Source organism: Saccopteryx bilineata, chromosome 2 (genome assembly GCF_036850765.1).
Source record: "Saccopteryx bilineata isolate mSacBil1 chromosome 2, mSacBil1_pri_phased_curated, whole genome shotgun sequence".
NCBI classification, from domain to species: Eukaryota; Metazoa; Chordata; class Mammalia; order Chiroptera; family Emballonuridae; genus Saccopteryx; species Saccopteryx bilineata.
The window spans coordinates 302426793-302440950 of NC_089491.1; the positions used below are offsets into that span (position 1 = coordinate 302426793).

The 14158-nt window shown below is 34.6% G+C and overlaps 1 protein-coding gene across 2 annotated transcripts in view; it reads right to left on the reverse strand.

The window, feature by feature from the left end:
* Positions 1-401: 401 nt before the first annotated feature.
* LOC136326087 (membrane cofactor protein-like) overlaps positions 402-14158 on the reverse strand; it is an 89020-nt gene continuing 75263 nt past the window's right edge. For both annotated transcript variants that reach the window (XM_066261477.1, XM_066261478.1), the window contains 6 exons: positions 10950-11132; positions 8140-8187; positions 7283-7318; positions 2933-2971; positions 1402-1433; positions 402-570 (listed from right to left, as the gene is read on the reverse strand). In XM_066261477.1, the coding sequence (XP_066117574.1) occupies positions 553-570; positions 1402-1433; positions 2933-2971; positions 7283-7318; positions 8140-8187; positions 10950-11132 (356 nt within the window). In that variant the 3' untranslated portion in view covers positions 402-552. The remainder of the gene's footprint in view (positions 571-1401; positions 1434-2932; positions 2972-7282; positions 7319-8139; positions 8188-10949; positions 11133-14158) is intronic.

Consider the following 14158-nt stretch of genomic DNA (forward strand, 5'->3'; position numbering starts at 1 on the left):
GTATGACATGTATAAATAACAAGTCTAAACAACAGCAACAACAAAAAATCAAATTGGGTATTTGAGCAAGACACCTATATAGCATCTTACAGCTACTTGAGTTATTCAGACATGGCTTTCTCCTAAAAATGACAGTGAATAGAATTGTCAAAGTCTCCACAGTGAACAATTTTAAATTTAGTCCTGGACACCAATGCGCTGTAGAAATAGGATATACCTGGGGTGAGAAAGGCCCCAGAATGATCCATAATATTCTGAAGAGCTTAACCTCAAACCCCACAGAAAGTTTTCTTACAGTCGTAGTAGCTAAAGCAACTCTGCACAGATTGCTCTTGTTATAATGATAGTAAAAGTAGGTGAAAATATTTTTAGTAAGGAAATGCAATTCTGACAGCACACTCACACAGGCACAGTTTTTAACAGCACCATATAGAATGCAAACAAAATCTGCATGAAAGTATGTCAAGAAGGAAAACCACCAATTAGTTCAAGAAACATGTTTAATTAATACATTCTTCATGACATGAAGACATTTGTACACACAGGTTCCAACTACTGCAATGCCAGGAACTACAAGAAAGCAGAAAACAAATGACATACTACTCTAAAATATAATTACCTAGTTTCAAAATCTAGCAGAAGAAACTAATATTGATTACATTTCAGTGTCCAGGAATGCTATTTTATTTAAGCACATATACATTTATTTTCCAACTGAATACTTCACTGTCTAAATGCCATTCCCTGGAATCACTTAAAGAACCTTCAGGCCTGATCAGGCGGGGACACAGTGGATAGAGCAACGGACTGTGATGCAGAGAACCCAGGTTTGAGACCCCAAGGTCACTAGCTCATATAGCTTGAGCAGAAAAGCTCAGCAGCTTGGACCCAAGGTTGCTGGCTTGAGCAAGAGTTTACTCAGTCTCTTGATGTGCTGTCAAGGCACATACGAGAAAGCAATCAATGAACAACTAAGGTGTCACAACAAAAAACTGATGATTGAAGCTTCTTATCTCTCTCCATTCCTGTCTGTCTGTCCCTATCTATTCCTCTTTCTGACTCTCTGTTTCTGTAAAAAAAATAAAATAAAATTCAAAATACCAGAGAAGAGTTCTTGCTTAATTTAGAATATTATTCAAAACATATTTGGGATGCAAACTCATATGACCAATTACCTTGTAAAAAAATTGTTATTTAGGATTTGTTACTAAGTGGACATACAGAATATAAATAAATATATAATCACCAACACAAGGTTAAATATCATACAAAGATCTGGTATTTCTAGACTGCTTTACTTAATTTCAAGCTATAAAAAATATAGAAACTAATCAAATCATTAAAAATGTACTTCTTCACATTAATACTTTAAGTATCATCCATGTTCGGGACACTACGTACCATAAGAACAGTCAAAGCTCTGAGTCGATCACCTGAGGAAAAAAAAATCAGTGTAAATAATTGAGCACATGTGTATTTCCAGAGAGAAGATTTACTTTAATTTTGATCAGATCATCTATGAACTACAGCGAAGAATAACTTTATTAATCTAGTTTAGTGTGACTGCTAATGATTCCAGCTCATTTTGATCCCAGAAACCTTTTCATCTGATTCCAGGCTTAGAGTCTAAGTTGTGAAATGCTTAATAGGAGCCTCACTTGTCAAGGTTTTGTGCTCAGTCATCACATCAGATTATAAAAATTAGAATTATTTTAAAAATTAAAAAATTATTATAAAAATTAGAATTCATTAGATTAGAGGAAAATCATTTTAAGAATGTGTTATCTTATTATAGTTCATTTAGTATTCAGTCTATCATTCTTATGACTTGTTAGTAATTTCATTTATATTGTTCTCATAAAGTGAGTCTGTGGACTAAGTTGTAAATGAAGTTCTATTAATTGGTTACATAGACACATTTTGCAATGTCATAAACAATGTGTTATCTCATCATCAATCCTTGTTCATACATCCTACCCCCAAATTTAGACACGGTCTTAATTTCAAATACCAAGAACATTCTAAGAATGCAAATGAAACACCAGGATACATGGATAAATTACACATAGAGACTTAAACATGCATTTCTGACTATCCAGAGAGCCATAAATAATACCATGAAATCTTAATTCTTAGAAATGTCAAGTAGTATTATTTCTGCTTCTAAGCTGCTATAATTTTTATTATATTTCTACAAGTCAAAACATACAATGTTATGATTCCTTCTGATTTTTTTCTTTTACAAAAATTTATCAGATGTTTATTGTCTTAACATGACTTCAGATTTACTGGCACAATGACAGTTTAACCACAGTGTTCAGAGAGAAAATATAAGAGGTGTAAGGTGCATTTTATAAAAAGATTAATCTTACTAAAGTAGTCTAATGTAAATAAAAGTACTACATATTTTTCTTCATTTATTCATCAAACATCCTTGTATTTCATTCAACTATCACAAATATACTCTATCATTTCCTTTAGTATATATTGTGTGAACCTTGTGAGCCTACATAAAGTGTGCTCCACCAGCCTTTTTAAGACAAAAACTAACCCAATTTATGTGTACAATACATAATGTATGAATAGAAAAACTTGATTTACAAGTTGCCAATACAAAATAACACTGTCACCTGCAAAGCAGTTTTATGTATTATAACCTCCATATAAACACAGCAATTGAGAAAGCCACTTCATCCTATTAGGAATTCTCATTTGAGGCACCCTTAAAAACTGTATTATCTACATGTGTGCAGTCCTACTTCTTATATTTGTCATGTTATCTGTACTCTTAAAATAAGCATACATGCCATTACAACGTTTGTGACAGGTTGTTTGTCTAAGTACGGAGAATTGAAATATGATATTTCCACTTAGAACTCTAAGGTCTCATCAGGGAGGGGTATAAAAACCAAAATAATTTCTATATCTTTACCTAAATACTCAAATCGTTCAGCTGATGATTTGTAATGTCCTAAAAAGAAGAAAAAATATATAAATAATGTTGAAAAGAAGTAAAAAATAGTAAAGCGTATAGATCCCTAAATTAATAAGTTTTGATCTTTGCCTTTGTACAGAATCTCACATAATTTTATTTTCTTTACATAAATTACGTTAATGTTTCTCATTTAAAGTATTATCATAAAATATTATAAATTTATATTTAATGTCATAAGTCTTTTTCTTCTCCAGTAAGATTTCCTGTGACAATATTCTGTGGTACAGCATGCAAATTTATCATTAGTGTATTGTTAATAATAGCCTATGGTGTAAAAGAAATTCTACTTACAATTAAAAGATACAGAAAGGCTTAATAAATGATGTAGAGGTTATTCTGTAATACAGTGAAATTTCAACATAATCAGGCCCATTTATGAAAAACCCATAGCTAACATCATGCTTAATGGTGAAAGACTGAAGTTTTCCCCTTAAGATCAGGACAAGATAGGCTGACCATGTTTGCCATTTCTATTCAATATAATAGTGAAAGTTATAATTAGAGAATCAGGCAAGAAAAAAAGCATCCAAATTAGGAAAGAAGAAATAAATTATCTCTGTTCTAGATGACATGATTTTTTGAAGTACAAAACTCTAAATATTATACTCATATGCAGGCACTCACATTATTAACCTGTTGCAACTAATAAATACATTTTATTAAAGTTACAGGCTACAGAATTGACAAGTAAAAATCAGTTGCATTTCTATACACTAACAATGAGCAAATCAAATAAAAGTGTAAAAGAAAAAACACAGTTTAGTTACAATAGCATCAAAAAGAGTAAACTACTTAGGAAGAAAACTTAACCAAGTTGCTGAAAGACTCCTACACTGGAAACTATAAAACATTGCTGAAGGAAACAGAAGATAATATAAATAAATGAAAAGACTACCTTTGTCCATACATTTGAAGACCTTATATAGTAAGGATGTTAAACTACACAAAGCAATCTACAGATTATACACAACCCACATCAACATCTTGAATATACATTTTGCAAAATAGGAAAATCTATATGTAATTCATATGAGATCTCAGGGACTAGAAATAGCCAAGACATTCTTAAAATGGAAGAGCAGAGTTAAAAAAACTCACATTACCTGATTTTAAATGTACTCAAAAGCTTCAGTAATCAAAACACACTGGTTCAGGCAGAAATACAGACACATCAATGGAATAGAATACAGAGCCTACCAATAAAGCTTCTCATATATGGTCAAATGATTGAATGAAAGGGTGCAAAGAACATTAAATTGGGAAAGACCAATCTTTCAACAAATGGTTCTTGGAAAACTGGATATGTACATACAGTCCATGAAGTTTGATCATTATCTTATATCATATGCAGAAATAAATTCAAAATGGGTCAAAGAACTAAATACGAGCTAAAACAATAACTTTCTTAGAAAAACACAAAGAGGACAAGCTTCATGATGATAAGTCTGACAAGGATTTCTTGGGTGTGACACCAAAAGCCTAAGTGACAAAGAAAAACATAGATAAATTGGACTTCACCAAATTTATGAACAATTATCAATAGAGTGAAAAGGCAATCCATAGAATAAAAGAAAACACCGGCCAAGAATACATCTGATAAGGAATTAATATCCAAAATGCATAATGAACTCCTAAAACTTAGTAATGGAAAAAAAACCCAAACAAAAATGTGCAAAGGACATGAATGAATATTTCCCCATAGAAGATATACAAAACACCAAGAAGCACAGAAAACGTGACCATTAATCAATAATAACCACAATGCAAATAAAAACCGCAGTGAGATACATTAGAATAGCTAGTATCAAAAACAAGAAATAACACGTGTTGGTAAAGAGGTAGAGAAATTGGAACTTTGTGCATCACTGGTGGAAATGTCAAATGATGCAGTTGCTATGGAGACCACGTGGCTGTTCCTCAAAAAGTAAACACAGAATGCCCAGGTAACCCTGGAGCTCTACTCCTGGGTCCGGACCCCAAATTGAAAACAGGCCTCAAACATGTCCTCAAATGCCATATTCAGATAAGCATGTTCAGAATAGCCAAAAGTTGAAACAACCCACGTGTCTATCATCAGTGAATGGATAAAAAATGTGGTATATACAAACAATGGAATATTACTCAATCATAAAAAGGAATAGAGTTCTGATACATGCTACAGGGTAGATGAACCTTGAAAGCCTTACACTAATTGAAGGAAGCCAGAAGTGATTGCAGTTCCGTCAGGTTCTTAAGGTAGCCAATTCCCAGGAAATTAAATAACAATTGTCAGGGTTGGGCAGGGTCCAAGGCAGATGGAAAATTGTTGTTTAATGTGTATAGTGTTTCAGTTTTAGTTTTGGATGTACAGAAGTGATGGCTGCACAACAGTGGGAATGTACTTAATGCCCCTGACATGTATCCATGAAATGGTTAAGTGGTAAAAATAAAATAAAAGTTGATCTGTAAAAATTAGCATAGAAAGTGGCTTGAACATTTCTCCAAAAGCAGTGCTCTGACAGATATTAAAACATATCACAGCAGTAGAAGGAAGCAGAAAAGATGTGGTGTAGGCAGAGTTCAAGTGAACAGAGACAAGAAGAACATCTATGAATTTAATGTATGATAAAAACTGGCACTTCAAGCAGTTGGAGAGAAGACAAAAAGTGTATATTCCAACGTCAGATGTAACAATGATTTAAGTGCAAAGAATGCAATAAGGATATGTGGTTGAAATTTTTATATGATTTCAGCATGGGGATGAACTCCAGTTTTTATAATAAAGACTGAACACACATAGCCACTAGAAAGAGTAACTGATACATCCAACTACCTATTAATGTAAAATTTCTGCACATATAAATGTCACAGATAGAAAATTTTAAATAAATATGGTATATATTGAAGCCATCATTAAAAAATGTGGGAATAGGCCCTGGCCCGTTGGCTCAGTGGTGGAGCGTCGGCCTGGCGTGAGGGAGTCCCGGGTTCGTTTCCCGGCCAGGGCACACAGGAGAAGTGCCCGTCTGCTTCTCCATCCCTTCCCATCTCCTTCATCTCTGTCTCTCTCTTCCCCTCCCGCTGCCAAGGCTCCATTGGAGTAGAGTTGGCTCGGGCGCTCAGGATGGCTCTGTGGCCTCTGCCTCAGGTGTGAGAGTGGCTCTGGTTGCAATAGAGCGGCGCACCAGAAGGGCAGAACTTCCCCTTCCTGGTGGGCGTTCCAGGAGGATCCCAGTCAGGTGCATGCTGGAATCTGTCTGGCTGCCTCCCCGTTTCCAACTTCGGAAAAATATAAAAAAAAAAAAAAAAGAAAAAAAATGTGGGAATAAATGTAAATATCATCCCAATATAAGATAGTAAATGTAAAATATGAGAGTTTAGAAAAATATGAACAGCATGATGCCATTTTTGGTTACCAACAACAAGAAAAAAGAACACTGAAATATGTGTATGTATATGCATACAAGAATATTAATATACAGAAACAGATAAAAAGACACCTAAACTATTAAGTGATTTTTTTTTAAGTGAGAGGAGGGAAAGTTGTGTGACGAACTCCCATATACACTTTTACAGGGATCCAGTCACCAATTCTTGTCTGGGGCTGATGCTCCATTACTGAGCTACTTTGAGCACCTAAGGCCAACGCTGGAACCAACCAGCTATCCTCAGCACTGAGAGTCCAAGCTTGAACTAAGTGAGCCACTGGTTGCAGGACAGGAAGAGGAAGAGAAAAAAAGAAGAGGAAGAGGGAGAGGTGAAAAGAGGGAGAGGGAGGAGAAGAGAAGGGCATAGTTTCTTCTCTTGTGTACCCTAACAGGGAATTGAACCTTGGACATCCATATGCCAGACCAACACTCTATCCACTGAGCCTACCAGCCAGAGCTACTATTAAGAGATTAACTCAGATAATGAATTAGAGAAAGAAAAGATAATATTTTGCTCTGTATATTTTAATTTTTATGAATTTATATTTGTGCACTATTTACATAATTAAAATTATATAAACTATATTCAAACATATAAACTCTTAAAAATATACTCACTAAAAAATAAGGCAATGAAAACTAGTTACAATGTTTACTTCATCTTAAAAGGGTTTTGAAATTTTAATGAATTCTGTCAAATCAATGAAAAAACATTTTAGAATCCTGATTAAAAAATGAGTGAAGAACAAGAATAAATAAAAGTGGGCCAAAACAAGTTTAACTTCATTTATAATTAAATAAGTGCTAATTTACACATAAAATTATTTTCATCACCTTATGAAGTTATTAACAATATGAATAGGATAAAGAGTTACTGGACCTGGTTTAGTTCTTTTTGGAACAGTAGGCTTGACACCTGGAAACATGAAATTGACTCCATTTACCAACAATACAAAATTAGGGATTTAATTTGATTTTTACCTTTTAAAAAAGATTAATTATTTCTCTAAATGAAAAATACACATGATCCCCTATCTTTACAATTCCTCTTCTGGGAATTACCCTAAATATAAATATATATCAATATAAGTACATATAGATTTTGCATAAGAATGTTTTGTATTCTAGAATAGAAGTTCAGAAATTAACTAATAAAAATCATAACAATAATGTATTCAAAATGAACATATGTATCTCTAAGAAATTAACTGTCCAATTTGTAGCATACTACATATTTTTTATCCTTTTGTTTTCTGCTTAGTATTTCACTGTTTTCCACACTAGAACAATTATATCTACCTTATCATCATTACATGGTACTATGGATTTGTTTTGTTTTAGTTTTCTCTAACCAATAAAAGATATTTGACAGTCACATGAGGAATTTTAGTTTTTGATAATTAAGAAAAGTTCCCTGCAGTTTATCATTTTTATAAACATTTCCTTACAATTCTTTCTTCTTTAAAACACTAGAAATATCAGTGTTTTATAAATCATTTATGATACAGTTATGGTTAACTCATTTAAAAGAGCAGATCAACAAACACGGTATCCCACAGTGCGTATGCTCATGAGGACCATGTGAGTAAACACGGGTGGGTCGATGAATGTAAACTTCACATGAAATCTTAATGTATCTGTCCACCAAAAGCCATCTATTTCCCCACAAAACATTCATTTTTACCCATCACCTTATGACATTATTAACAATATGAATAGAATAAAGAGTTACTGGACCTGGTTTGCTTGAAACTGGAGTTGTTTTTGGAACAGTAGGCTTAACACCTGGAAATATGGAATTGATTACATTTAATAACAATACAAAATTAGAGATTTAATTTATCTTTTTAAAAAAGATTATTTTTCTAAATGGAAAACACATTTATTTTCTTATCTTTATAATTTCTCTTCTGGGAAGTTAGCTAAATATATATCTATACAAGTACATATGAATTTTACATAAGAATGTTTTGGATTCTAGAATGGAAATCCAGAAATTAAGTAATAAAAATCATAAAAATAATGTATTCAAAATGAACATATGTATCTCTAAGAAATTAACTTTCCAATTTGTATCACACTACATACTTTTTATTATTTTATTTTCTGTTTAATACTTCACAGTTTTTCATATTAAAACAATGATATCTATCTTGTCATCATTCTATGTTACTATGGATCCTTTTTTCATAGTCTTTCCTAAATGATGATAAAATATGATTGACAGTCTAATGAGGAATTTTGATTTTTGATTTTAAGAAAAGAACCCTGTAGTTTATCCTCCTTTATACATTTCCTCACAATCCTCTCTTCTTTGAAACATTAGAAATATCTGTTCTTTTATAAATTCTTTATGAAATACTAACTGTTACCTCTTTTGAAAGAGCATATTAACAAACCCAGTATCCCACAGTGCATGTGCTCACTAGGACCATGTGAGTAAACACGGGTGAGTCAATGAATTTAAATGTCACAAGAGTCTTAATGTATCAGTCCACCAAAAAAGCATTAGTTTCCCTCCAAAACCTTATAACACGCAACTGAAGTACTCAAGGAAGCTATCGGTTTCCAGGTGTAGAGGAATTATAAAAAGGTGTTGTAATTATCATGTTAATTAGATGGTAACTCCCCTTATTCCTTTAAAATATTAGGACAACAGAAAATATACAAACAAACAAGAGCTAGTCATTTAAATTTGAGATCAATACACTTATGTTTAACAGGAAACTAAGTCCAAAGAAATGATGTTACTATAATAAGGAGAGCCAAACTAAGACCTTGTGTGAGGTCTGCTCAGGCTAAGCTCTTCCCAATACAGTCCCCTCTTGTCCACATGGAACAAGATACTCATCCCTGCCCGGGAAACTGGATAATACTGAATCATATTATATATGATGTTTTTATTGTATATACACATTTATAATAAAGTTTAATTCATAAATTTGGGAAGATAAGCGATAAACTACTAATAAAATGGAATAATTATAATAATACCTATAATAAAAATATGTGATATTCTTCTCAGAATATCATATTGCACTGCACGCTCCCTCCTCCTAGTGATGATGTGAGATGATACAGTGCCCACATGAAGCGAAGTGAGGTGAATACACTGAGCCAAGGGATGATTCCCGTCTTAGGTGGGAAATAGTGGGACAGTGTGAGAAGTCATCATGCCACTCAGAATGGCAAGTAACTTATACTTATGAATTACTGTTATTTGCATTAAATATTTTCACACCAGGATTGCAGGCAATTGAAACTACAGAAAGTGAAACCACAGATAAGTGGTGACTGCTGTATAGCTCTTTCCCCTTGTTCCTGCTGAAATCAAAGAGAAGCCAGAGATTGGAATACAGAAAAATAATTCCATCCACCATGTCAAAATCACCTCCAAAGCAGGGCAACTGATGAGTAGTCCATCCATGAAGTTCTCCATTTCATTTCAATAAATAAGGACTTTTCCTGTCTTTCTGTTGATGTGAAATTTACTTTCTATTGCCAAAAAAAAAGTTCAGTAAAGAGAAAAAGGCTAATTACATGAGGCAGGGAGAGGTGGGGTCTTGTTCTAGGACAGCAGAGATTTCCCAGTTTAAAAGGTACTACATAGAAAGAATAAAACTGATTGCGGTCCAGGAAATAAAACATCATCCTGGATCACAAAGATAACCTGTAAAGGTGTCAACAGATCATTTTAAAAATAATAAAATAGCAATGTTGGTGACATAGAAAACATATGTGTTAAAAATCATTAGCCATGGCCAGTCCTCTTCACTAATATTAACTGCAGTGATGCTGTAAATTAGATATGAGCTTCCTAGCTTCCTATAGGTCAGGTGCTGTGCTAAGTGCTCGAAATACACCCCATTTTAACTTTACTATTAACCAGTGAGGAAGGAATTACATCATTTTATAAGTAAGTAAACACCTTAAAGGTTTATATTACTTGTGCAAGTTTGTTTTAATGTCTGCAGATCATGGCAAAAAGTTTTAGAACCACAAAGTGTAACGACTAGAATGGTTATAAATATGTTCTTCCTTCTTTGTTACTAAAAGTGATGAATGGGTCCAAATCATCAGATATTTAAAGAATTTAAAAAATCAGGAGCCATTCATGAATTTTGAAAAATATGAACAGACTGTTACTAAACCTGAGACACTGAAAATTGTAGGTTTTGCACTGGGAGGTGTTGACTTGGAAAAAAATGATGAAGACAGGACCAATTATTACTTTTGAAAATTTATATAAATCTTGCCTTTAGATTTTGACTTTTTTTAGGTATAAATTCCAGTGCTTCAATTTACTCTGATAAATGATTGTGATTCATTGTTACACATGAGAAACACCAAACAATTAGCAGCAATTTAGACACCATTGTGATGTACATAATGTGCTAAGACTCTATAAATAAATTGTCATACATCTGTCATGAAAATTAATATGAGACCGAAATAATTACGAACACTGCTACTTTTTGAAAATCCCATGTCATTGATATTGATTGTCAGAGAAATAAAATCTAAATAAAAAAGAAAAAAAATTGTACCTTGAGTACACTTTGGCAGCCCAGGCACCCAAGTACTGTTAGCTCCACACACAGCACTGTTGCTGCCTTCAAAGAGAAATCCCTTCAGGCATTGAAATGTAACCCTCGTTCTGTAGGAATATTGTGTTTCAATTATTGACACAATTCTTCCATTCTTGACTACTGGATGCGGACATTGGACCACTGAAAAGCAGAGAAATTCCAGAATTAATGTAAAGCTGCTTTAACACAGGAAAGAAATCAAGTACAAAATAGTAATTTCCCCTGGAACACAGAGACAAGGACCCGAAGGTGGGATGTTAACCTTTTATAAAAAGATTTTATTTGTGTATTTTAATTCCAGATAAAGAGATATAATCTTTTCTCCCATAGAAAGGACTGTCATTATAGATTATTATTTTTCTATATTTTTCCATTACGGACAAGTTTTGAGAAAGGTCTGACTACCATGGACAATTTTCAGGTGGCCCACATGCTGAGTTGAGTTTGAGACCCCTGCTTTAGATGGTGAGGTTTTAAACCGGGGACCTCAACATCTTGGTTAGATGCTCCATCCACTGTGCCATCACTAGTCAAGCAAAATGGTTTCCTTTTATTTTTATTTTTTTTTATTTCATCTTCAGCTTTAAAAGATTTTCTCCTTGACAGACATTTATTATCTATTTTTTCATCACATTATCAGATATTATTGTTTTACTGTCGCCACAGTTCCCTAAAACAAGTCAGCTGTCATTCTTTAAAGAAGTGGGGCAAAGTTATATACTTCTGATATCTCACTGGTTCTTTTTTTATCTTTTGTTTTCAGAAGCTTAACCTTGATGTGTTTAGATCAGGGGTCTCAAACTCAACTCAGCATGTGGGCTGCAGAGCAAGATCACAGCCCTTCAGCGGGCCGCACTAGGTCTACAAAAGGCAACTGTTACGCAACACTTTTCTCACTGCAGTTGAAAACAAAAAAAAATCAGTACAACAAGCACAATCATACATGCAGTTTACTCAGTGTCACAAAATGACCAGAAACTGTAGTTCGCATCACAACTGCTGTTAACTAAGCCAATATCTAGCTAGGATGCTAGAGAAATGAAAAATACAAGTAGGCCCCTAGGCTTACTTAATTTCATCCAAAATATTTTGAACTTCGTGGATTAGTCTGCGGGCAGCACAGAATTGTTCGGCGGGCTGCATGCGGCCCGTGGGCCGCGAGTTTGAGACCCCTGGTTTAGATAGTGAGGATTTCATAGTAAATTTTTAATATTTACTTATCCTGCTAGGGCCATTGAATTTTTTGGACTACAGGTGGTTGTTTGGATAAAATGCAGGTAATTTTTGGACATTATTTATTCAAATAGTTCTATACTGTTGTTTCTACTCTTTTTATGAAACTCCATTAACAGGCATATTTGACCTGCTTGCTACTCTTCCCCAGGCTGTCTTTCCCTCTATGTTAAATTTTTTTTTCTTTCAAACATATTGAAATTCTATTGTACTTACTTAAGGTCCACTGATCTTTTTCTATGCTGTGCTAAACTGCTGTTAATTGCAGTAGTGGTTTAAATTAGGTTTACTGGATATAATTCACATTCAGTAAATTATAGCCTTTTAAATGGACAGCTTGTATGAAGCTTAAAAAATGAAAACACTAGTCATATAATTCCCACCATAATAGACATAGAAGAGTTCCACTACTCTTCAATATTTCTTCACAACACTTTGTAATCAACCCTCCCAAAGTCACCTCCAGCTACCTTCCCCAAATAGCCAACCATTGATCTGTTTTGTAGCTGTATAATGTTTTTTTTTAGAGTGTCAGAATGGGAATACAGCGTCTGAGTGTGGCTTATTTCACTTAGCACAATGCATTTGTGTTGTTGTTTGAATTAGAAGCTTATTTCTTCTTGTTGATGAATGTTATTCCATTATATAGATGTATCATGCTTGTTCAGCCATTCATCACATCAAAAATATGTGTATGTTTCTAATGGGGGATGATTATAAGTAAGGCTTCTATAAATATTCTTATATTGGTTTCTATTTGAACATGTTTCAATTCACTCGGATTGCTGAGTTTTTTTGAAAGTGTATGTTTAACTTTATAAGAAATTACAAAAAGGTGTTCTGAAATAAGCTTCCTCCTTCCTTCCTTCCTTCCTTCCTTCCTTCCTTCCTTCCTTCCTTCCTTCCTTCCTTCCTTCCTTCCCTCCCTCTGATCCTTCCTCCTTCCCCCCTCCCTCCCTCCTTCCTTCCAGACAGGAAGGGAGAGAAATGAGAAGGATCAACTTGTTGTGGCAGTGGCATCTTAGCTGTTCATAGATTGCTTTCTCATATATACTTTGACCAGGGGGCCCCTGCTGAGCCAGTGACCCCTTACTCAAACCAGTGACCTTGGGTTCAAGCCAGCGACCTTTGGGCTTAGTCAGTGACCATGGCGTCATATCTATGATCCCATGCTCAAACTGAAATACCACTCTCAAGCTTGTGACCCACGCTCAAGCCAGATGTGCCTGTGTGCAAACCGGTGACCTTGAGGTTTTGAGCCTGGGTCCTTAGCATCCCAGGCTGATACTCTTATCTACGACACCACTGCTTGGTCAGGGCCACTTTGCATTCTTTACAGTAATGTATCAGAGTTCCAATTGCTACCTATCCTTGACAGTATATGGTATTGTTAGTTTTTTTCTTGTTTTTATTTCCAGCCATTCTAGTGGTTGTTCAATGGTATCTCATTATAATTTTAAATTATATTTGTGTGTTTATTAATTATATTGAGCAATGTTTCATGTACTTTTTGCTATCCATATATCTACTTTGATGTAATCAGCCTATTAAAAACTTTTGATTATTTTTAAAATTTGTGACTTTTTTCTTTTTTTTTTTTTTTTTTGTATTTTTCTGTAGTTGTAAATGGGGAGGCAGTCAGACAGACTCCTGCATGTGCCCGACTGGGATCCACCCGGCATGCCCACCAGTGGTCGATGCTCTGCCCATCTGGGGCACTGCTCTGTTGCACCCAGAGCCATTCTAGTGCCTGAGGCAGAGGCCACAGAGCTATCCCCAGCCGCAGGCCAACCTTGCTCCAATGGAGCTTTGGCTGCGGGAGGGGAAGAGAGAGACAGAGAGGAAGGAGAGGGGGAGGGGTGGAGAAGCAGATGGGCACCTCCCCTGGGTGCCGTGGCCGGGAATTGAACCTGGGACTCCTGCACGCCAGGCCA